Source organism: Ictidomys tridecemlineatus, chromosome 8 (assembly GCF_052094955.1).
Source record: "Ictidomys tridecemlineatus isolate mIctTri1 chromosome 8, mIctTri1.hap1, whole genome shotgun sequence".
Lineage (NCBI taxonomy): Eukaryota > Metazoa > Chordata > Mammalia > Rodentia > Sciuridae > Ictidomys > Ictidomys tridecemlineatus.
In genome coordinates, this window is record NC_135484.1 from 155,648,975 (window position 1) to 155,671,903 (window position 22,929).

The following is a 22,929-nucleotide window of genomic DNA, read 5'->3' on the forward strand; positions in this document are numbered from 1 at the left end:
GCGGCTGCCGGCCGTCTTCCCCCGGTTCTATCTACAGGACTTGCCTCTCCCCTGCGGGCGGGAACTGGGGAGGCGTCGCCGGCTCCGCTCTGGTTTCCGCTGCTCACGTCCCGGCGCCGCTTCCCAGCAAACGAACGAGGGCTACTCCGTGTGGTCTGCGGCTGCCGCGCTGCCCAGGGCCCGCCGTGCTGTCACCGGGGAGCGCACGGCCCGACGGACGGAGGCGACGGGAAGCGCGGAGAGCAGTGGGGTGCTCGGAGGGGCAACGGGCGCGGCCGGGGGGCGAGGGTGGCTCTCCCCCTCCGGGGGTCCTGTGCGCTGCCGCCTCGGCCACACGATCCTCGGGCTCAGCCCCACCTCAGCCCCGGAAGGGCCTGCTGCTCCCGGCCCGGATCCCTGATGAACCGTCCGTGCCCCCCGCTGCGAGGGTCGGTCCTGGGTCACAGCCGCGGAGAGCGGGCGGCAGCGCACCGGAGTCCAGGTGGGACACTGCACACTCCCACACACACTCCCACTCTCTCTCTCTCACACACACACACACACTCCCACACTCACACTCCCCCCCCCCACACACACACTCCCCACACACACACACTCCCACACATACACACACACTCCCACACACACACTCACACACTCCCACACACTCCCACACACACACTCCCACACACACACACTCCCCCCCCACACTCCCACACACACACACTCACACACACACACTCACACACACTCCCACACACACTCCCACACACACACTCACACACACACACTCACACTCCCACACACATACTCCCACACACACACTCCCACACACTCCCACACACACACTCCCACACACACTCCCACACACACACACTCCCCCCCACACACTCCCACACACACACACTCACACACACTCCCACACACACACTCCCACACACACACACTCTCACACACACACACTCCTACACACACACCCCCCCCCACACACACACTCCCACACACACACTCCCACACACACACACACTCCCCCCCACACACACTCCCACACACACACACACTCCCCCCCACACACACTCCCACACACACACTCTCACACTCCCCCCCACACACACCCCCACACACACTGTCACACTCCCACACTCACACTCCCACACACACACACTCACACACACTTCCCCCCCACACACACACTCCCACACACACTCACACACACTCCCCCCACACACACTCACACACACACACTCACACTCCCACACACTCCCACACACACACACTCACACACACTTCCCCCCCACACACTCCCACACACACTCACACACACTCCCCCCCCACACACTCACACACACACACTCACACTCCCACACTCACACTTCCACACACACACACACACTCCCACACACACATTCACACTCCCACACACACACACTCCCACCCACACACTCACACTCCCACACACACACACACACTCCCACCCACACACTCACACTCCCACACACACACACACTCCCACCCACACACTCACACTCCCACACACACACACACACTCCCACACACACACACTCCCACACACACACACTCTCCCACACACACACACTCCCCCCCACACACACACTCCCACACACACACACTCCCACACACACACACTCCCCCACACACACTCACACACTCACACACACACACTCACACTCCCACACTCACACTTCCACACACACACACACTCCCACCCACACACTCACACTCCCACACACACACACACTCCCACCCACACACTCACACTCCCACACACACACACACTCCCACCCACACACTCACACTCCCACACACACACACACACTCCCACACACACACACTCTCCCACACACACACACTCCCCCCCCACACACACACTCCCACACACACACACTCCCACACACACTCCCACACTCACACACACACACACACACTCCCACTCCCCCCCCCACACACACACCCCACTTTGGAAGGAGGATGCACGCGGATGCCTTTTGTCCTCTTCCCAAGCGGAATCCTCGCCTGGGTTTGGGGGGACTCAGGGGTCCCTGGGCGGAGGGAGCGGGGGACACGTGGTCCCGGCGCCGGCACAGGCGCAGGGTCCTCCGAGGCGAGGCCGGCAGCGGGGGGACGGGCCCAGGGGAGAGGGGAGGCAGAGAAGGGGTCGCGGGGAGAGTGAGAGACGGCGCCGGGTGCAGCGAGCGGAGGGACTGGAGACCGTGGGGACCCCGAGGCCGGCGCCGTCCTGTGGGGGATGCCCACAACCCAACCCAACAGACCGCTTCCAACAGGGAGGCGTCCTCCATCCACCCCGCCTTCCCCGGACCCGGGGGGAGCGCGGCGCCGAGGCCCGGTCTGTCCGCACCCTGCGGAGGCCGTCCCAGGGGCTGCGCTGGGGTCGGGCGCTGGGCCTTCCCTGGCCTGGGCGAGGCGCTGGGCTCCATTCTCAGCACCGCGCAAAAGTGAATAAAATAAAATATTTCACCAACGACCAATAAAGATATTTTTTAAAAAGAGCTTTTTCAGACAGGGTTTGTGGAGGATACCGATAGGGTGACTTCAGCTTGGCAAGGACTCAAGGAGCCACGTAAAGAAGAGGTGTGGGACAGTGGTCAGGGACAGGAGGGAAGGGGGGAAAGGCCGAGTGGAGCGCACCAGAGTGGGGATCAGGGATGAATAGCAGACACAGGACCCTGTCCAAGAGAAGGACACCAAGGAGGAAAGGGCAGACAGGGGAGCTTAGGAGAAACGGCAAAGGAAACTGACAAAAAGGAGGAGAGAAATCCAGCCGTCAAATTACAGGGGAAGGAGCAGAAGAAAGAGAGGGGCGAGCTGGGGAGTCAGGACGAGGGCTTGCAATGCCAGGAGCACGGGTTTCCCTGGGGATTCGCCCGTTCAAGGATGTTTTCACTCCTTCCTGTGCACAAGGTTACTGGTAAAGGCCTAGAGATTTATTTAGGAAAAACACAATGCTGTTCTGTGAGTCACTTACCCAGGGGTCTGCCATCATAGCAGCGATGACCCACTGCTGAGCATCCTGTGACTTCATGAACCAGGCACAGAAAGCTGGCAAATGTGCTTGGGTGGGTTGCTTTAGAGTGAGAAAGGAACATTGAACAGATCGATGTAGGTGTCAGCACAATTTCCCAGATGTCTTAATTCACTCTTTAAAATCACATTGTTTAATATACACTATTCTGTGATCCATTATAACTCAGTATTTCAATAAGTAATTAAACATTGCAAAATGTTGCTTTAGGGTTATTTTAAACTGTGAAAAAGAGCCATATGAAAGGTCTGTTCATGGTTAAGCAACTGCTTTACATGAACCCTTTGCAAAGATATGAAGTCAAGACAGCATTTGAGGTAATAAATGCTTGGGAATTCACAACCCTAAATGCATCTACAGAATTGTGTGTTTTAGCCCATTCTGCTCACATTTGTTACTTGCATCTTCATATTTTCTTTGAGACACCGAATCAGTGTCTTTGCAGGAGACTTTAATGTCTATTAGTATAGCAACAAAACCCAGATACATCTTTCCCTAAGGAGACAGTTTTGGTGTCTGTGTTTTAGGAAGCATGTTAAAATAGATAACACAGAAACGATCTCAAGGTTGGTGATTTCTCTAGATGTTACCCACACCCACTCTACCACACAGGTCAGCTCTACATCATCATAAGTGAATGTGACTCGGCATGAACACTTCAGGACAGGCCAGTACTGTCTTAAGAGATAAGGCAATGCCCACCAGACTTCATTTGTAAGCTGCCCCCTTGTTCCTTAAAGATTACCTCCACTTATTTCAAAGGATTCTTGGTTACTTCAAGTATTAAATTTCATCATTTTGTTCAAATATCTTTCTTAGAATAAATAGACTAAGGATATTGAGTCCATCCAAAGTTTTGAAAATTCTCTTATTCAAGTGTGTTGAAGCTGTTTGAAACAGATTGAATGTAACTGAAATTATTTTACTTATGACAGTAATTTTTTAAGTGTTGCACTTATATCTTATGGCCAACTTCTTGAGAAAAAAAATGTTTTTCTTTTTTTTGAATGTAGTCACTACAATGTGCTGAGTTTTTAGTACACAGGTGTAGACGGCTGTCCAAGGTTCAGTGCTTGTCAGACGCTGCAGACACACTTGGTTCCTGTCTCCGGGACGTGCCCGAGCTCTAGAGTCTGTGAGGTCTGCTCATCTTCGTTTTTGGAGGTCCTTCTGCCCACCACTGCCTCTTGAATCCCTGTTCATCTTCAGAGGCACCTACAAAGCAGCAGCAATCTGATGGGAGGCCTTGACCATGCTTCTGCTCCCTCTGGAGCTCGGCTCCTGAGCCACGGCATGTTCCAGCGCTTCCTTCAGTCAAGCCCTGGATGACTAATTCCCCTCTGATTTTTATGAACTCCACCACCACCTTTCTTTTTCCTCTCTAGCTTCTTCATATGAGAGGAAACATACAAACTTTGGCCTTCTGAGTTGGACTTATTTTGGTTAATATAATGGTCCTGAATTCCATTCATTTTCCTACAAATGATATAATTTCATTTTTCTTGATGGCCAAATAAAATATACTCCATTGTATATAAACACCACATTTTCTTTATCCATTCATCCATTGATGGACACCTCGGCTGGTCCTTGCCTATTGTGAATTATGCTGCCATTCACATGCTGTCCTTTGAGAAAGTCACCAACCTATGCCTAGATGCTGGAGTGTTGATCCTGCTTTTTTTTTTTTTTCCCTAGGAGTTACATATTTTCTGCTCTACTTCCTGTCTTTGACCAGTTTTGAGTTGATTTTTGTGCAGGGTGAGAGATAGGGTCTAGTTTCATTCTACATATGGATAATCAGTCTTCCTGGCACCATATGTTAAAAAGGCTTCATATATATATATTTGGTATCTTTGCCAAGGATCAGATGACTGCATCTCTGTGTGTTTGTGTCTTTTATTCTGGACTCTTGGTCTATGTCTGTTTTTATGCTAGTACCAGTTTTTGTTACTATAGCACTGTAGTATATTTTGCATTCAGGGATTGTGATGGCTCTAGCATTGCTTTTTGTAGATTAGAATTGTTTTGACTATTCTGGGTCATTTATTAATTTTAGGACTTTAAAAAAACTAGTTATATGAAGAATATCAATGGTACTTTGATAGGGATTGCACTAAATCTGTATATTGCTCTTGGTAGTAAGGCTGTTTTCTTTTTTTTTTTTTTTTGAGAGAGAGAGAGAGAGAGAGAATTTTTTTTTAATATTTATTTTTCAGTACTTGGCGGACACAACATCTTTGTTTGTATGTGGTGCTGAGGATCCAACCCAGGCCGCACGCATGCCAGGCGAGCGCTACCACTTGAGCCACATCCCCAGCCCGGTAAGGCTGTTTTAACAATATTAATTCTTACTATTCATGAACATGGGAGATCTTTCCATTTTCTTGAGTTTTCTTCAATTTCTCTCTGTAATGTTCTACAGTTTTCATTGTAGAGATTTTTCACCTCCTTGATTATATTTATTTCTAGGTTTTTTTTTGAGGCTATTGTAAATGAGATTGTTTTCCTGATTTCCTTCTCAGCTGACTCATTATTGATATATAGGAATGCTATTAAATTTTTTATCTTGGGCTGGGGATGTGGCTCAAGCGGTAGCGCGCTCGCCTGGCATGCGTGCGGCCCGGGTTCGATCCCCAGCACCACATACCAACAAAGATGTTGTGTCCTCCGAGAACTAAAAAATAAATATTAAAAATTTAAAAAAAAAAATTTTTATCTTAATTTTTTTACCTAGTTTTCTGGGTTTGTAGCTCTAGCAATCTTCTAGTGGAGCTTTTTGAATCCTCTAAGTATAGTATTATATCATCTGCAAACAAGATAATTTGATTTCCCCCATAGTAATTTTTATCCCTTTAATTTCCTTTTCTTGCTTAATTGCTCTGGTTACAATTTTTAGAGTAGTGAGAGTGGACATATTTGTCTTTTTTTCAGATTTTTAAAGGAAATGTTTTCAGTTTTTCTCCATTCACTAAGATGTTAGTTTTGGGTTTGTCATATACAGTCTTTATGATGTTGAGGTAGGTTCCTTCTGTCCTTAGTTTCTTCCATGCTTTTGTCATAAATGGGTACTGAATTTTGTCAAAGGCATTCTCTATATCTATTGAGATGGCTAAGTGATTTTTGTTACAAATTCCATTTATGCTTTAAATTATATGTATTGATTTGTTATGTTAAGCCATCCTTGCATCCCTGGGATAAAACCAAATTGGTCACCCTAGACTATCTTCTTCATTTGTTGTTAAATATGATTTGCTAGTATTTTTTGCTTTTTGCATCTAAGTTCATCAGGGATATTGGTTTGTAGTTTCCTTTCCTTGATGTTTCCTTATCTAGTTTTGGTGTGTGTGTGTGTGTGTGTGTGTGTGTGTGTGAGATACTGGCTTCATGGAATAAAATTGGAAGTGTTCTAACACTTTATTTAAGGGAATGATTTGAGGAGCATTAGCTTTAGTTTTTCTTTAAAGGTCTTTAAAATTCTCCTTTAAAAGTAGAATTCAGTCAAGAATTCATCTGGTCCTGGAATTTTCTTGGTTGGAGAACATTTTATTACTGCATCTATCTCATTGGTAGTTAATGGTCTGCTTAGGTTTTCCGTGTCCGCTTGCTCCAATTTTTGGCAGATCAGGTGTGTCCAGAAATGTATCCATTTCTTCTAGGTTTTCCAATTTATTTGAGTATAAGTTTTGAAAATAGTCCCCAATGTTCCTCTGTGTTTTTGTGATGTCTGTAGTGATTTCTCTTTCATCATCTCTAATTTTATTAATTGGCTTTTAAAAGAATCAACTCTGTTTCATTGACCCTTTACATATATTTATTTTAATTCTCAATTTCATTGTTTTCAGCTCTGATCATATTTTCTTCCTTCTATTGGTTATGGAACTGGGTTATTCTTCTTTTATCAAGAACCTGGTGATGCATCATTAGGTTTTTTATTTGGGATCTTTCTGCTGTTTTAATGTAGGTACTCATATCTATAAACTTTCCTCTTTAGAACCAGGTTCTAGGCCCAGAGATGCTGGCAAGTTGTATCACTATTCAAATTTATTTTCTCATGATTTCTTTTCTTCCTTTTTTTAAAAAACACAGTGCCTTTATTTTTATGTGGTGCTGAAGATCAAACCCAGGTCCCGCACGTGCTAGGCGAGCGCTCTACCGCTGAGCCACAATCCCAGCCCCCCATGATTTCTTTTATTACCCAATTATCATTTAAAAGTGTATGATTCAATTATGTGTTTATATATTTTCTGTAGGGTGTTTTTGTGTTGATTTCTAATTTCATTGCATTATGTTCAGATAAAATACAATAAATTATATCTTTCTTTTTCTTTGATAAGAGTTGCTTTGTGACCTAAACTATGTTCTGCTTTTGAAAAGATTCCATAAGCCACTGAGAAGAATGTGTTATTCCCTTCTTGTTGCATCAAATATTCTATTGATCTTTTAAGTCTACTTGATTTATAATAGGTCCAAAAGAGTCTTTGCTTAGCTCCAAAGAATCTTTACTGAGTATATGTCTGGATGACCTATCTACTGGTGAGAGAAGAATGTTTAAATCACTCAGTATTATTGTACTAGGGTCTATCTGAGGCTTTAATTCTACTAGTGTCTCTTTTATGTAATTAGGTGTACCAATGGTTGGGGCATAAGTATTTACTATTGTTTTATCTTCTTGTTGGATTGTACTTTTTACCATATGACCTTATTAGTCTTTTCTGATTAACTTTGGTCTGAAGTCTGCTTTGTTGGATATGAGAATAGCCTTCCTGCTTATTTGGAGCTCTGTTTGCATATTATATCAATTTCTATTTTTTCACTTTCAATTTTAGGCCTGTCTTTGCCTAAAATGTGAGTCTCTTGAAAGCAACATATAGTTGGCTTTTGTTTTTAATTCATTCTGCCAGTTTGTATTTTCAATTGGAAAGTTGAGACCAGTTACAATCTATGTTATTATAGAGAGATATTTATTAATTTCTGCCATTCTGATTTATTTTTAATTTGGCCCTGTATCTCATTTGCTTAGCGATTTTTCAAATGAGATTTTTTTATTATTATTTGTGAGCTCTGGGACTTTTTAATTTCTCCTGTGTGGAGTACTTCTTTAAGTGTTTTCTGTGATACTGACTTAAGCAGAAACAAAAGAATTTTTGACTATTATCTGGAAGGTTTTATTCAATTTTGAAGGATAGGTTTGTTGGATATAGCAATCTTGGTTGCCAGTTATTTTTTAAAAATTATTATTATTATTTTCAAACAATACCTTTATTTTATTGTTTATTTATTTTTATGTGATGCTGAGGATAGAACCCAGGGCCTCGTACGTGCTGGGCGAACGTGCTACTACTGAGCCACAACCCCAGTCTGACAGTTATTTTCTATTAAGACTTAGAACATATCATGACAAGCCCTCCTGGGGTTTAGAGTTTGTGCTGAGAAATTTGAGGTATTTTGATTGCCTTTCCTCTAAATGTGACTTGATGTTTTTTCTTGAGCCTTTTATAATTCTATCTTTGTTTTGTATGTTAGTCACTTTAATTCTGTATGATGTGTCATAGAGAGGTTCTTTTTTGATCTTGTGTATTTGGGGTTCTGAATGCCTCCTGTTTTTGGATGTCCATCTTAGTATCAATGTCTTGAAATTTTCTGTTACTATTTCTCTAAAAACTTATCCATTCCATTAGCCTGCATCTCACTATCCTCCTCAATCTCAGTGATTCTTAAATTTGGTCTCTTAATGTTAGCCTCGAGTTCTTATATACTCTGATCATGGTTATTTATTTTCTTTTCGTTAATGCTGTCTAAATATTTGAGACTGGTCATTATGTCTTCTAGCTCTGAGATTTTGTCTTCAGAATTAGAGAGACTTTCAGGTGAACATTTTATTTGATTTATTGTGTCTTTCATTTCTAAGATTTGTTTTGTTCTTTTTCAAAATCTCCATCTCCTTATTGAATTTCTTATTCACATACTATACTCACTTCTGTAATTCATTCAGTTGTTTTTCTGTTCTCTTGGAATTCATCGGTCATTTTTATAATCATTGTTTTGGATTCTTTATCTGATCTTTCTATACTTCAGTATCTTTGCAGTCAATTGCTGGTGAACTTTAGGAGGCATCATGTTATCTTGTTTTTTCATATTTTTTGCATTGCTGTTTGAGTTGCAAGCATCTGTTAGAATGAATTTCTCTCCCATTTTTATCTGTGAATTTTTTAGGGCATGGCCTTCTGTTGCCAAAATGTCCTAGAGGGGTTTATATTGAGACCCCTTGTAGGGTCCAGACTTAATAACTCTGTATGTTAAGGGCATGGGAGCAATCTAGATTAAGACCCTTGGTTGGTGTGGTACCCATGCCTTTGTGTTGATTCTGTTTTTGCTGTGGTAGTGGATATCCCTGAGTGGGGCCTGAGGGCCCATCCGTAGCCAGTCCTGCTTGGTGCTTGTTCATTAGTTTGGGTTTTTATCTTTGAATTAATGTATAGCTGTAGATCAAGTGTCATTTGTGTGTAGAGTGAGGTGTGCTGTCTTTGCTGGGTTTAGTTCAGCAACAGTCTCTAACCTGTGACTTTGTAGCGTCCCTGTGAATTTCACACAGAAAGGGTGGGAAACAATATCTACAACTGACACAAATGATACATAACCTTAAAATAAAAACTTGGTGCCTACTCTGACATGTGTAACACTACCACAAAACAGGAGTGGTCATTTATACAGCAAAAATGTATAAATAACTGTGAGCTAGATCTGCATGAAAGTAAACAGCAGGTATTACCTGTGTCATCCAGAACAGCAATAATTGCAACACTATGAATGGTGGGGGACAGGAGTTATATAAACCAAATAGTTGTAAAAGATGGTAAAAATACAGTTCTGTTCAATAAAGAAAGTGTGCCAGGCAGGTGGCATGTCTGTAGTATCAGGGGCTTGGGAGGCAGAGGCAGGAGGATCACAAGTTTACAGCTGGCCTCAGCAACTCAGTGAGACCCAGTCATATGTGGCTCGGTGGCTGTGCGCCCCTGGGTTCAATCCCTGGTACAAAAGAAAGAAAGAAAAAAGAAAAAGTGACAAGAAGGTAGAAAATAGTTGAAAAGGTGAACAGAGAGAATGCAGAAGAGATGAAGCAAGTGATGCCGATAAAGGAGGAGGAGAAAAAATAGGATAAACAAAGTGAAGGGAGAAGGATGGAGAGAACAAGAGGATTTGGCTACTAGCAGAAGAAAGTGGGGGGGGAGAGGGAAACAAACTAAATACCCTGATCCTCAAAGGGTGCGGCAGGAACTATAACTTGTAAAAATGCTAAAAGCGAGAAGAAGGGAGAAATGTGTGTATGGACATGTGTCCGTGTCTGCACAGCCGGAACACCCAAGAGCTTCGGGGCTTTTCTGGGGGAGTCAGTGCTGGATTAAGTCAGCACACCAGAGGGCCTGACAGGTACTGGTCGCTTCGGGGAGTCTGTTACATGCAGATCATATTAGAATATATCTGCCAAGACTCTTAGAAGCTTGTTTGTGTCACCCTTATGGGATTATTATATCAGAATATTTTTAATTTTTGTAGTACTTCTCCTGAAAATATTTTTAATCTTTTCACAATATCTTTATTTATTTATTGACGAGAGAGAGAGAGAGAGAGAGAGAGAGAGAGAGAGAGAGAGAGAGAATTTTAATATTAATTTTTTTTTAGTTCTCGGCAGATACAACATGTTTGTTTGTATGTGGTGCTGAGGATCGAACCCGGGCCTGCATGCATGCCAGGTGAGCGCACTACAGCTTGAGCCACATCCCCAGCCCAATATTTTTATTCTTTTAATTAGAAGTGGTTACTACATTTTTAAAAGTTTTGCTCCTGTAATGGATATTCATTTCTTGGAAACACAACTGACACTACATAGAACATTTGTACTCATTAAAAAGCAGGCACTATTTCAGTGGGTATTTACCAGAATCTTTTTAAAAATGAGTTACAACTGTAATATTGAGCAATGAAGTTTGAACAGTAACCACCAAAAGTGACCTGTGTTCTCCTAGCGAACACAACAAAACTTGGACAAAGTTTGCTTCTGGAATTAAAACAAAAGGACTTCTGTTGTGAAAAAAGGGTCAGGTATACCGTCCAGAGAAAAAGGGGCAAAAAATGTTATAAATGGAGACAAAGGACAAAGTAACCCCAGAATTTTTCTGGTTGCTTGGATATCGTTTATGGGTCTGGAGGAAGACTGTTTCTGTGGACATCCAAGATGGTCACTGGCATATGGTCCAGAGGAAGGCTGTTTGTATTAATTTGCGGAATTGGCAGGTCGTTAACTATGCAGGGACAAGTAATAAAGAATTCAAGTTAAATCAAAGACTAGTGTTGAGTAGGATTGGTGACTGTGGGCATCCTGGATCTTGCTTCCCGCTGTTCCTGCTCACTGTCCCCTATAGCCTTGCCACATATGGCCTGTTAGAGTCTGTAAACAAGTCAAAATAACACCTGGTATTTTGCCAGAGAAATGTTAGAGTTCCTAAACAAGTCTGGATGGTGCCTGGCAAAATGCCAGAGGGAGTGGTTTGAGAAGTAACAAAAGCAAGCCATTAAGTGTGGAGATTCCTTATTGGTTGACTGATGTATCTAGTTTATGCTAATTAAGATAAGCTGTGTGGAATGTATAAATAGCTCTGTTGTCCTACAATAAATGGCTCCCTCTCCTGCTGTATCAACATACACAAGTTATTCGTCACCTCCCGGCACAGGTGAAACTCTCATCTGAGGCTGTGTTCCTTTTGCAACAGGGAAGCCTAGTTCCAGGCCAACAAAATACCTTGTCTGCTAGGGTAACATACCCAGAAAGACTGAAGCATCCCTTGTGACATAAACTAAGGGAGCTCGCATATTCACTGGTCCCGCGTAGTTCAAGAGAACTGGATGGGTTATACAGGTGTGTAGACCCCTGCATCCACTCAGAGTTCTAAGATGTAGCGTACAGCCAGTTGGCACATGTTAACTATCACAGTCATCTAGGCACACATCTGGGTGCTGACATACAGGAGCTGTCCACTCAGACTTGCTCTGCTTTCACTGAGTGTGCACTGTAGAGAGGTGGGCAGGAAGTGAATTTATCAAAATTTTTAAAACAAGAAACTTGATATTCTTAACTATGTCGAGACTCTTCTGTTTATTTCAATACAAAGGCTCTATGATTTCTAAAACTTCTTTAACACAGTAGACTTTTTCAGGTCACGAAACCCAGAAACATTGCTTTCCATTTCATACAATCTCTTCTGCTTTTGTTGGGTGGAATACTTCTATGCACGTTTTCCTTTCTCAACTGTATGGATTCTCACTGTGGTTGTGCAGATAGCGTAAGCCAAATGCTAGACTCTTTTCCTAAATTATCCATTCAAAGGATGTCTGGGTTCCCTAACGCCCCTCGCACGAGCCCAGTGGAGAAGTCCTGGCAGGGTGGCACACTCCTGTCCTCCCAGCTGCTCCAGAGGAAGAGGCAGGAGGATTACTTGAAGCCACAAGTCCAACAGCCGGCCTGGGAACACAGGAGACCCGTCTTACATAATAAAACAGGCCGGGCTCCTTGACTTCTCAGTGTGCACGCCTATTTGGGTGATTCAACCTACTCTATCACTGTCCTCACTGCTGCTTGACTGCTGCTTGACTCCCAGGAGCAGCCGGAAGGCTGCGATGTCCTCCCTGCCAGGTGGCATGAGGAGACTTGTTGTCAGTCACCCTGAACACCTCCTACCCCCAAATCCTATACTAGTTATTTCTCCCAAGGTCCCCGATTCTGTGATTCAGACATTTCAGTAACATAAGAAGTCATTACTCTTCTTGGTCATTTCATGTTGTCCCCATGGACTGACATGTGAGAAACTGGAAGTCTGAAGGAGAACTTTGAGAGGACTGTAACGTAGTTGGGCTGCAGCAGCACATCCTGCCTTGGTGGGCCAACCCAGCTCTTCAGCAATCTGGTGAACCCATAGCCTTTCCCCCTGAAAGCCTGGCATATGATTTCAGCCAATTCACTGATCAACGAATGCCCATTTATGAGTTCCACACAGCTTCATATTTTACACTGGTATTTATACTCATATATTTATAGCCGAGTAGATGGAAAGCAGCACTTAGCAGTGTCCAGGTACAGAAAGCAGAACAGAGAGGGAATGAAGGAAAACTGCCTACCTGGATGAGAGTTTGCACAGTGTCAAGGCAATTTCAGTCAGAAATAACAAACCCAACATGAGGAGGCACAGTGAAAAGGGATTTCCTCCGTTTGTGTCACTGGAAGGCCATGTCTCTTTAGGCACACTCCTTGGCCATCTCTCGCAATTCTTGGCTGTCTTCTGCCACTGCCCAGTCTGTGCCTGTGAAGTGTGGGGTGGTGGGGAGGGTAAGGGTTTATGTAAGTCTTCCCTTAGTCTAATTGGTTTAGCTTGCGTGTCTACCCCAGACCAGAATCACCAATCATGACAATGCTATGTCCTAAATTAGTTTAAGACTAATCTTCCAACTAAACTTGAAAAGGAAATGGCATTTCACATCTGGTGTTGGGTTCAATTAACCAATCCACATTCTACTACATAATGCATGAGGGCAAATATGTTCACTCTACATTAACTGTTCATGGTATAGTGTAAAAAGAAAAGTTTCAGATGCCTAAAAAGTTAGGTTAGAAAAAAAAAAAAGGTTGGAAACAGAATCAGTACCCAACTGTACTGTGCTGCTAAGTACAGAAGGGGAGGGGGGATTGGCAACTGGTCTGCAATGTTGGGCTTATTTTCTACTGTGCCTCAAAGGAGGCTAAGGCAGGAGGATTCCAAGTTTGAGATCAGCCTTAGCCACTTAGTGAGACCTGTCTTAAAATAAAAAATAAAGTTTATTTATTTATTTATTTTAAGTACTTATGTATTTTTATGTGGTGCTGAGGATCGAACCCAGGGCCTCACATGTGCTAGGCAAGCGTTCTACCGCTGAGCCATAACCCCAGCCCTAAAAAAATAGTTTCAAGCTGGTGAATTCTGAAAGGGGGCAAAAAGAAAAAACTGGCGATATTTAGGGAAACATTTTTGTTTTTCAACAGAGAATGAAAGGACACCTGTGCATATGTGAAGACAGGAAAAATCCTTTTTTTTTTTTTTTAAAGAGAGGAGACAGAGAATTTTTTTTTTAGAGAGAGAGACAGAGAGACAGAGAGAGAGAGAGAGAGAGAGAGAGAGAGAGAGAGAGAATTTTAATATTTATTTTTTAGTTTTCGGCGGACACACATCTTTGTCTGTATGTGGTGCTGAGGATTGAAGCCGGCCGCACGCATGCCAGGCAAGCGCGCTACCGCTTGAGCCACATCCCCAGCCCAAGACAGGAAAAATCTTAGTGAAGGAAATCATCAACAGAGGAGACCAAGACAGGTTCCAGAGGTCACTAAATACAACGTGACAGGAGAAGATGGAAGGCAGTGTGATGGTCAGAGATGACGCAGGTGCTTCACTGCAACGGTTTCTTTTCTCAAAGAGCAACGTGGAGAACCACCTGATGAGTGTGCACAATGGGAGCCACTCTCCCTCTCCACTTCCCAGGGGCTGGGACCCTTTCCTGTTCGGCTATTCTAGGGACATGACTAGTATTTTTGCTAGAAACATTTCTCACCTCAATGCTGGGATGTAGCATCAGTTTTTAAGCAAGGAAAAAAGCCTGAAGGCTGTAGGCCTGGTCTAGCAACACTGCTGTGTGAATGGCAGGAGGGAACACACTTGAAATTCACCCTCTTGCCTTCCCCTTTGTGTTCAGCCAGTGTTACCTTCTTCTCACAGTGAAAGCTGAGACCTATTCTGTTGGCAGAGTCAACAGATACAACCTGGGAAAGTGTCACAAAGGGCAAAAACCTGGCATACCATTTTGGCACCAGCTCCTCTACCCCACTCCAACTCAACTAGTGATAAAATACAAGCAGCAGTGGAGCAAAATGTGCATTCTGCCAGGAACTGCAAACTCAAAATGCTGCTGTAATTTTGAGGGTGACAATTACCCACACAAGTACATAGTTTTGTTGCTACTCTATTTTAGCAGAACCCCAAATATGGTCAGTTCAAGTTATTGCTCCTCCCTGTGCTGTTTTCATGACACAGTGGGGGAGCTGCTAGAAGGATCCAATGCACAAAAGCAGAGCACACAGGATAGCTCTTCCAGGGTCCACTCCTCTGTCTCAGGCTCAAACACTCCTGAAATCCCTGAGGCTGCCCAGTGGCTATCACCACCACCAGGCCCAAGTACCACTGAATATCTGCCTTACTCCAATGCAAGTGTAGGGTAAATGCTAATTTCTTATAGTATAGTGAAGACAAAAATGGAGTTTCTCACAACAAATGTTTATTTAAGAATTAAGGGGAAACAAAAACAGTAAGCATAGGAATACATTGACTGAACACAATTTATCTCATTTGGTCTGAAATCTTGAAAAAGTCACTCTAACTACTTACCTGAGGTAGATTTAGGTTGGCACTGCTTCAAGGGAACCTCCATCCATCCCAAAAGTGACCTTCTGGTTTTGGTTACAGGCTCCCAAGTGGTCCTCTCCAACCTCAGGTTTTGCTCTATGAATAACACCAATGCCTTTCCCCCGTGGCTAAACCCTCAGACCTGTTCCACACCCCAAATTCTCCACTGGAAGGATGGCCCATGGTTCATTTAAGGACTAGAGAAATTACCAGTAAGATTAGTTGAGAGAAGGGGCAAGGTACTGCCCTGCTAATGCCACCAACTCTGTCCCTTCTCCCAGGTCTAATAATTAATAAGCAGTCATAAGGACGCATTTTTTTCACTGCCATGCCATACACCCCATACTACCAAGTATTACAATTGTCATACTAGTGACAGGCATGACTCTCATCAAAGAGAAAGAAAAAAATACATCTTGTATGTTTATCACACTGGGCAACTTTTCATGACATAAGAGCTACTGGTAAACATTGTTGAAACATGTAAAAACAAATAAAACTTACAGGATGTTTTCTAAAAGACAAAAATCCTAGAATCAGATTCTTTGTTACCATTAGGAGTTAGAGCCACCGACCCTACAACTATGGTGATCATTGGCCCGCCATCAGGAGCAAGGCTTACAGTTGCATACAAGGCAGTCGCGGGCCTACTCCACGAATCCTATGCCAATACCCTCTGGAGTTCAGGGGTCCGCTAAGAAAACCAAAAACAAAGGACTCTAACCACCTACCTGCCTGCAGAGTCCCAAATACTGTAGGAATTTGAAAGTATCTGTCTTAAATGTTTTCTTTAATCTGATGGAAGGAAAAAAGCTGAGAAGTGACCATTTTTAGATCCTCAGATAATAGTATTTCTACAGAATGTTAAAGATAACTATTACCCTGTTAAATGGGAAACGGTATTTATTCTTAAACTTCCCATGGATCCAACAACTACTTATTCCCTTATAGCATTTAGAATCCTGCATTCCAAGCTTATATATGTGTGTGTGTGTGTGTGTGTGTGTGTGTGTGTGTGTGTGTGTGTGTGTGTGTGTGTGTATATACACACACACACCTTATATTGTGATGACTGCAATCCTTTCCCTGGGATTAAAATGTATTTTTCTCTTCCCTTGGAAGAACTGAAATAAATGAAAAGATGTATCATTATGAGGCCTGATTTGCTATAAACAGCAGGACAGTGGAGAGAAAAGAAAACCAGCTGTGGAGTCAGGATACTCCAAGTGAAAACAGTCTTGGTCCTCCACTGACAAATATCACTAGGAGTCTTTTACTCTGTGCTCGCTCAGATGTCACCTTCCTTTCAGCCTTCCCCTGGCCATTCAGCCAGGAACCGAATGACAGGATCTATGCTCTATCAGTGAAAGGAACAATAAGTCAGGCCAAAAAATATGGACACTGACCACATCACAACCATTATTTTGGAATCTACATTTTAAGTTGCAAAGAAATGAATTTCTAAATTTGAAAATTTAAATACTAATGATAACCCAGAAGACATTTTAGGGAAAAGAGAAATTCGGAAGGTGTGCCTCAATATACACCACAGCTGAGTACGCTGCTTTTTTATGAGGTTGATCCTGCAAAGGGGAAACTATTGGGAGTCTTTTAATTTAGGATAACTACTTCCTAGCTTCTTGGAGCTTCTCACAGCCAGTTAAGGGTTCCTATGTCACTATCAAAACACTAGTCCCATTCTAGCCAACGATGAAAAAAAAAGGAGTAAAAAAAAAAAAAAAAATCAATATTTTCCTTTCCCCCAAGAGTAACACATGCCACATCTTCTATTACAAGGTTACAGTCCTTTCCTTTATTGAATTTCTGAATTTTAAAAAGTGAAAATAAAGCGATCATTAAGTGGTTCAGATAAAAGAAAAAGCATCTTTTCCTGAGTTACCCAACAGGTCTACTCTGACCCGCCCCAGCTTTCCCCAGAACAAGCTTCTGGGTATTTAAAAAAATGATTTCCTTACTGACTCCACTTAAAGTTCTACCCCATGGGTCAACTAAATTTAAGACCAGTTCTTACATGTACTATATATACACAGATTCTCACCCACAATTCACAATCAGACCTCTCAATGAGGCAAGCTTCTCTGCAAAATGGGTTCTTTGGGCCCAATAAAATAGGAGCTCCTAGCAAGGCTTTTCCAGACTCAAGGTATTTATGTGAGCGCCCTGATATACCACAAGAGCTGATCACTGACAAGCTTTTTCTCATTCAGACACTTATCTTTCCTCAGATTTTTTTCTCTTTTTTTTGCCATACTCAAGACAACTATACAATTTTTCACCAGTATGCCTTCTCTGATGGGTAAGAAAGTCAGAGTTCTGTTAGAAGCCTTTCCACACTTGCTGGGGCTTCTCCCCAGGTGGATTTTCTGGTGTCCAACGAGATGTACATACTGTCTGAAGCTCTGCTGACACTGAAGGCATTTATTAAGAAGCTGTTCTCTGGTGTGAATTCCCTTGCAATGAGGAGGGCTGGGTACTGCAAGAAAGCTTGTATATGCAGTGCATGTTTCCTACCTGTGCAAATCCTGTAGGTGATCAAGCTCAGACTAAGGGTTTTCCTAAACTCAGGGCACCTGTGGAGTTTCTCACTGGAGTGGCTGTTAGGGCAGCTCTACGGGGTGAAGTATTCCTCATGCTTCCTACAACTGCAGGCTCTCTGGTCCCCACTGAAGTTTGCGCTCTGGGCCAAGTCTGAGATTCACCTAGATTCATCCTAATGAGCTCTGATCTGTAATTAAATTTTTCATGGTATCATAACTTCTTCCCTGGTCAGGACATTTGTGAGGCTTCTGATGCATGAGCGGGGCTGAGCTCAAGAGCTTTGTCACCCACATTACAGATATATGGTTTTTCACCAATATGATGTTGGAGAAGGGCTGAGCTCTGGTGAAAGCTTTTATCACACACACTGTACTTATAATGTAGCTCCTCCGTCTGAGTTCTCATTTTCTGTTGGGCAACAAAGTCCATACCTAACAGGAAGCCACTCTCACATGTAGACCACTGATGTGGTTTCTCTTCCACATGAATTCTCTGATGCACAATAAGGTCTGAGCTACAGCTGAAGCCTTTCTCATACTCAAGACATTTAAAAGTATGAGTGTGAGTTGCCTGGTGTCTAATGAGGTTGGCACTGCGAGTAAAACTCCTCATGCATTCCAAGCATTTATAGGGCTTCTCACCTGTGTGGACTCTCTGGTGCACAATAAGGTCTGATTTCTGGCCAAAGCATTTCTCACAGGCACCACACTTATAGGGCTTCTCCCCAGTGTGAACTCTTTTATGTACAATGAAGGCTGAACGGTGTCGGTAACTCTTCTCACACTTGTTACACTTGTAGGGCCTTTCACCAGTATGTGTTCTCTGGTGGCTAATAAGGTCTGATTTCCCACTGAAGGCTTTTTCACACTCCAGACACTTAAATGGCTTCTCACCTGTGTGGGTTCTTCGGTGCCTTATTAGGTTGGTACTTCGACTAAAGCACTTATCACACTCACTACAAAGATACGGTTTCTCGCCTGTATGACTTCGCTGGTGAACAAGCAGATCAGAGCTCTGACCAAAATTCTTGCCACAGATGTCACATGTATAGAATTTTTTACCTGCATGTGTTCTCTGGTGTCCTGAAAGTGCCAAGTGGTGCCAAAAGCTCTTCTCACATTTGCTGCATTTATAAGGTTTCTCATAATTGTGGATCCTCTGGTGGGAAATAAGATCTGAGCTCTGGATGAAGGTTTTCTCACACATATCACATCTGTAAGGTTTCTCCCCAGTATGGGTTCTCTCACACATAATAAGAGCTAAGTTTTCACAGAAGTCTCGTTCACGTTCAAGGCACTCGTATATTTGATTATCTACTGGAGTAATCTGATGCACATGAATAAAAATCTTTTTACCCTTTTGAGGGTATACATGATATACTTTCCTTTTCTGAGTTCTCTGATCCCATCTTTCTTCTGAAGTGTACATTTTCTATGGCTCTCTCCTAGGGAGTCTTCCACTGGTCTTCTTGACCCATCATTGTCTTCTTAGTCATTCTGTTTTTAAGAACTTGGAAGGTTCATCTATGTTAAGCCTTTCAGTCATGAGCAATTTGCCTTTCCAAGTTTCCAGAATCATATACATGAATTTCTTACTTGGTATTTCTAAACCTGTAAGACAAGGTAGAAATAACATTTAAATTCCTACATTAAGAATCCTTAAAATTAAAATCACTACAGAAGTGATCGAAATCCTGCATCAGAATCTCTAAGTCTTTTATGTTTTGCATGGACTGAGTATCCTTTATCCAAAATGCTTGGAAACAGAGTGTTTTAGATTTTGGATATTTTCAGAATTTGGAATATCTACATGCATATAATGAGAAGTCTTGAGGGTGGCACCAAAGTCTTAACACAAAACTCATTTGTTTGGTATATATTTTATACATGTAGTCTTGAAGGCAATTTTATACAATATTTTAAATAATTTTGTACATGGAACACAAAGTTTCACTGTGTGGAATTTTCATGGCATCATACTGGCACCCAACAAGTTTCAGATTCTGGAGCATTTCAGATTTAGGAGCTTCTGATTAGGAATGCTCAATCTGTACTTGGTTTTCCTCTCTGCTAATGTAAAAATGAGACATACATATGAGAAACCACCAATAAAAGCTCTTTATATGAACCTGGGTGATCTCAAAACCAGGGTTTTTCTTTTCATTGCTTCAGAGGAAAGATTAAGATGACTCTAATAACATTAATAGGCATGTTCAGTAGAGGAAGAAAGCAAAGCAGAGGGGAGAATCTTCTGTGTCCTTCCTATTTACTCCCTCATGACCTCTGATGTCTGACCCCCGCTGTACACACTGGCAAGGCCGTCCTTCATCTAAGCAGTGTAAGCTGAAGATTTTGGTTTTACTAAGAAAGCGGAAGCAAAATGAAAACAGTGAGACACATACACACACATAAACACAGAGGCAGACAACTTTGCAGGCTCCCAACACTTCAGCCAGCCTGTCACCTGTCAAGCACCCCACCATCCCTTAGCCACACAATCCACGGTCAACCTTGCCCCTGGTGCTGGACTCCCCGCGCTTTTCCACAAGGATGTTGCTCTACCCTCCTTCTGCATTCTCATTTTCTTTCTCTCTACTGGATCATTCTAATTAGCAAACTGGCAGTTATCTCTCTTCTGAACAACAAAAGCACAACCAACAAGACAACTTCTTTCAACCCCCTCACCCTCAAGCTATTGTCCCATTTCTCTGTTACTCTTTACATAAAACTCCTCAAAAGAAATCAATCTGTTGTCTCCATTTCTTGTCTTCCAAGGCTTCTGGAACATACCCTAACCAGACATCTTCACCACTCCCCTAGAACTGCCCATTAGAAACCTACAAGCCCCAGAGAAGTCTGCCTCCAGGTCACCACTGTGACTGGGTTCTCTGCTCTTCAGATACTCTGAGTCGGATCCTCTCTAGTTTCAGGGTCTGCGTACTTGCCGTCCCTCCCTGGGTGAAGGGCTCTCCCTCCGGGTCTCATCAATGTTTTCTCTCTAACCTCCTTCCCATCTTTGCACAACTGTCACATTCTCAGGCGGCCATTTCTGACCATTCTATTTTAAATTATAACACATCTCCACTGCAGCTGACCCATACGAACAACACCCCTTCTCTCCTGTTTTGCTCTTCTCCACAGAAGGTTAAGTAAGCTTCTAAGGGACAGGAATTTGTTTTGATGTCTGTTTTGTGCACTGCAGTTTTCCTGGCACCTATGACAGTGCCTGGCACATACAGATAGATATTCCAGCTTGGAATGGAAGCTCTTATTTGGCATCCATGGAGGGTCTTAGATAACCCATAAAACCTTTAACTGATGTGTAACAAAATGCTGTTCAGAATCTGTCCATTATTCTGGGGAGAGAGTCCTCAGTTCATCAGAAAGGGCCCTTAACTACAAAACTGATATTGGACTGGAGCTTAAACATTCATAGAAGATAGTCAGTCATAGGACCTAGAATCCTCGCACATTGTGTTACCTCTTGGTAATGTGATGATGGGTGGCTTTGTCCTTCACCAATTTGCTTACCTACTGTATTGTAATCTTCACTCAGCAACCTGTATGTTTTCCTCATGCAAAGCACAGAGACTACTCTTGCAATAAGAAAAGTTATTTATAGATATAAAAAGACATATCCAGCCTTCAAATGCCAATTCAGAATGTTCTAAAATTTAGTTATAGAGGATAGAAGTAAGAACCGAACGGGTTGAGAGTAGTGCAATTTCTTCATTTAAGACATACAGATTCATAAGAAATACAGAACTGTGACCAAAGAGGGACAGAGAGAAAAGTGTCTAGAAGGCTAACAAGAATCAGGAAGTCCAACAGCTGAGAAAGAAAGTAGGTAAGCTGAACAATATAGCCATGCTAGTGCTAAACACAGTGGCTACATCTCACATTTCAAGTATTTAACATGTCTCTATACACTGCTGCACCGTACCATATATACCTTTTTTGGTCCAAATTATATCATTCAGGGATCTTCATGGTATTATAGAAGAACCCCTTAAACTACAAAACCATTTGTAGTACTCCACTCTCTCCTCATTTGGTAATGGATATCCTAGGAAATCCATGTATACAACTTGACCCATCACATGAACCCATGAGCTTATAAAATATCATTAAAATTAGCATGTTTCTGCCCCTATCAGACAATGAATACTTTTCTGTGCATTTATTATCAAGATGATGAGTCAGTTTGCCGTGTTTCATGCGCATGGGTCTGAGTCTCAGGGATTACCTATAATGGCAGGTATCTATGAAAAACACTGCATTGTTCATCTATGCACCAAGGACCTTAGTTTATGGTTAGTAGGAAAATTGCTAACAACAGTATACAAAGTATTAAGCCCCAGAGCATACTTTGTCCCTGCCACAGTAAATCCTCAAAGTCAAAAGTATCAGAACATTATTCATTATTCCTATTATTAAATTAAGTTTACAGAGCTAAATGCCTAGAATCTATTCATGCCTTACACAGCCTGTTTTGGTTTGAATATATGGTGTTCCCCAAAAGCTCACGATTGGGTGGTAACTGCTGGCATGTAGGGTGTAGCTGGAGGAGGGAGGGAGGGAGGTTGGTCACTGTGGGTGCACCTGGTGTCTCATATTTTGTCCATGCACAGAGCTCTTTGCTTCCTTGGGAAGCCATGTCCCAAGGTGCTTTCCTTGGCCATGCTCTTCTCCTAGGATCTGCCTCACCCTGGACTCAGAGCTATAGAGTTGGCTGTCTACACACTGAGACCTCTGAAACTGTGAGAAAAATAAACTTTTCCTCCTCTAATTATTCTTGCAGGTCTTTGGGTCACAGCAACAAAAAAGCTGACTGAAACAAGTCAAAGGA

At 42.8% G+C, this 22,929-nt stretch overlaps 1 protein-coding gene across 3 annotated transcripts in view; it reads right to left on the minus strand.

The window, feature by feature from the left end:
- Nucleotides 1–15,377: 15,377 nt before the first annotated feature.
- The window catches only part of Znf322 (zinc finger protein 322), a 31,910-nt gene continuing 24,358 nt past the window's right edge, over nucleotides 15,378–22,929 (minus strand). For all 3 annotated transcript variants that reach the window (XM_013363649.4, XM_021734411.3, XM_005337071.5), the window contains one exon: nucleotides 15,378–19,691. In XM_013363649.4, the coding sequence (XP_013219103.2) occupies nucleotides 18,310–19,509 (1,200 nt within the window). In that variant the 5' untranslated portion in view covers nucleotides 19,510–19,691 and the 3' untranslated portion in view covers nucleotides 15,378–18,309. The remainder of the gene's footprint in view (nucleotides 19,692–22,929) is intronic.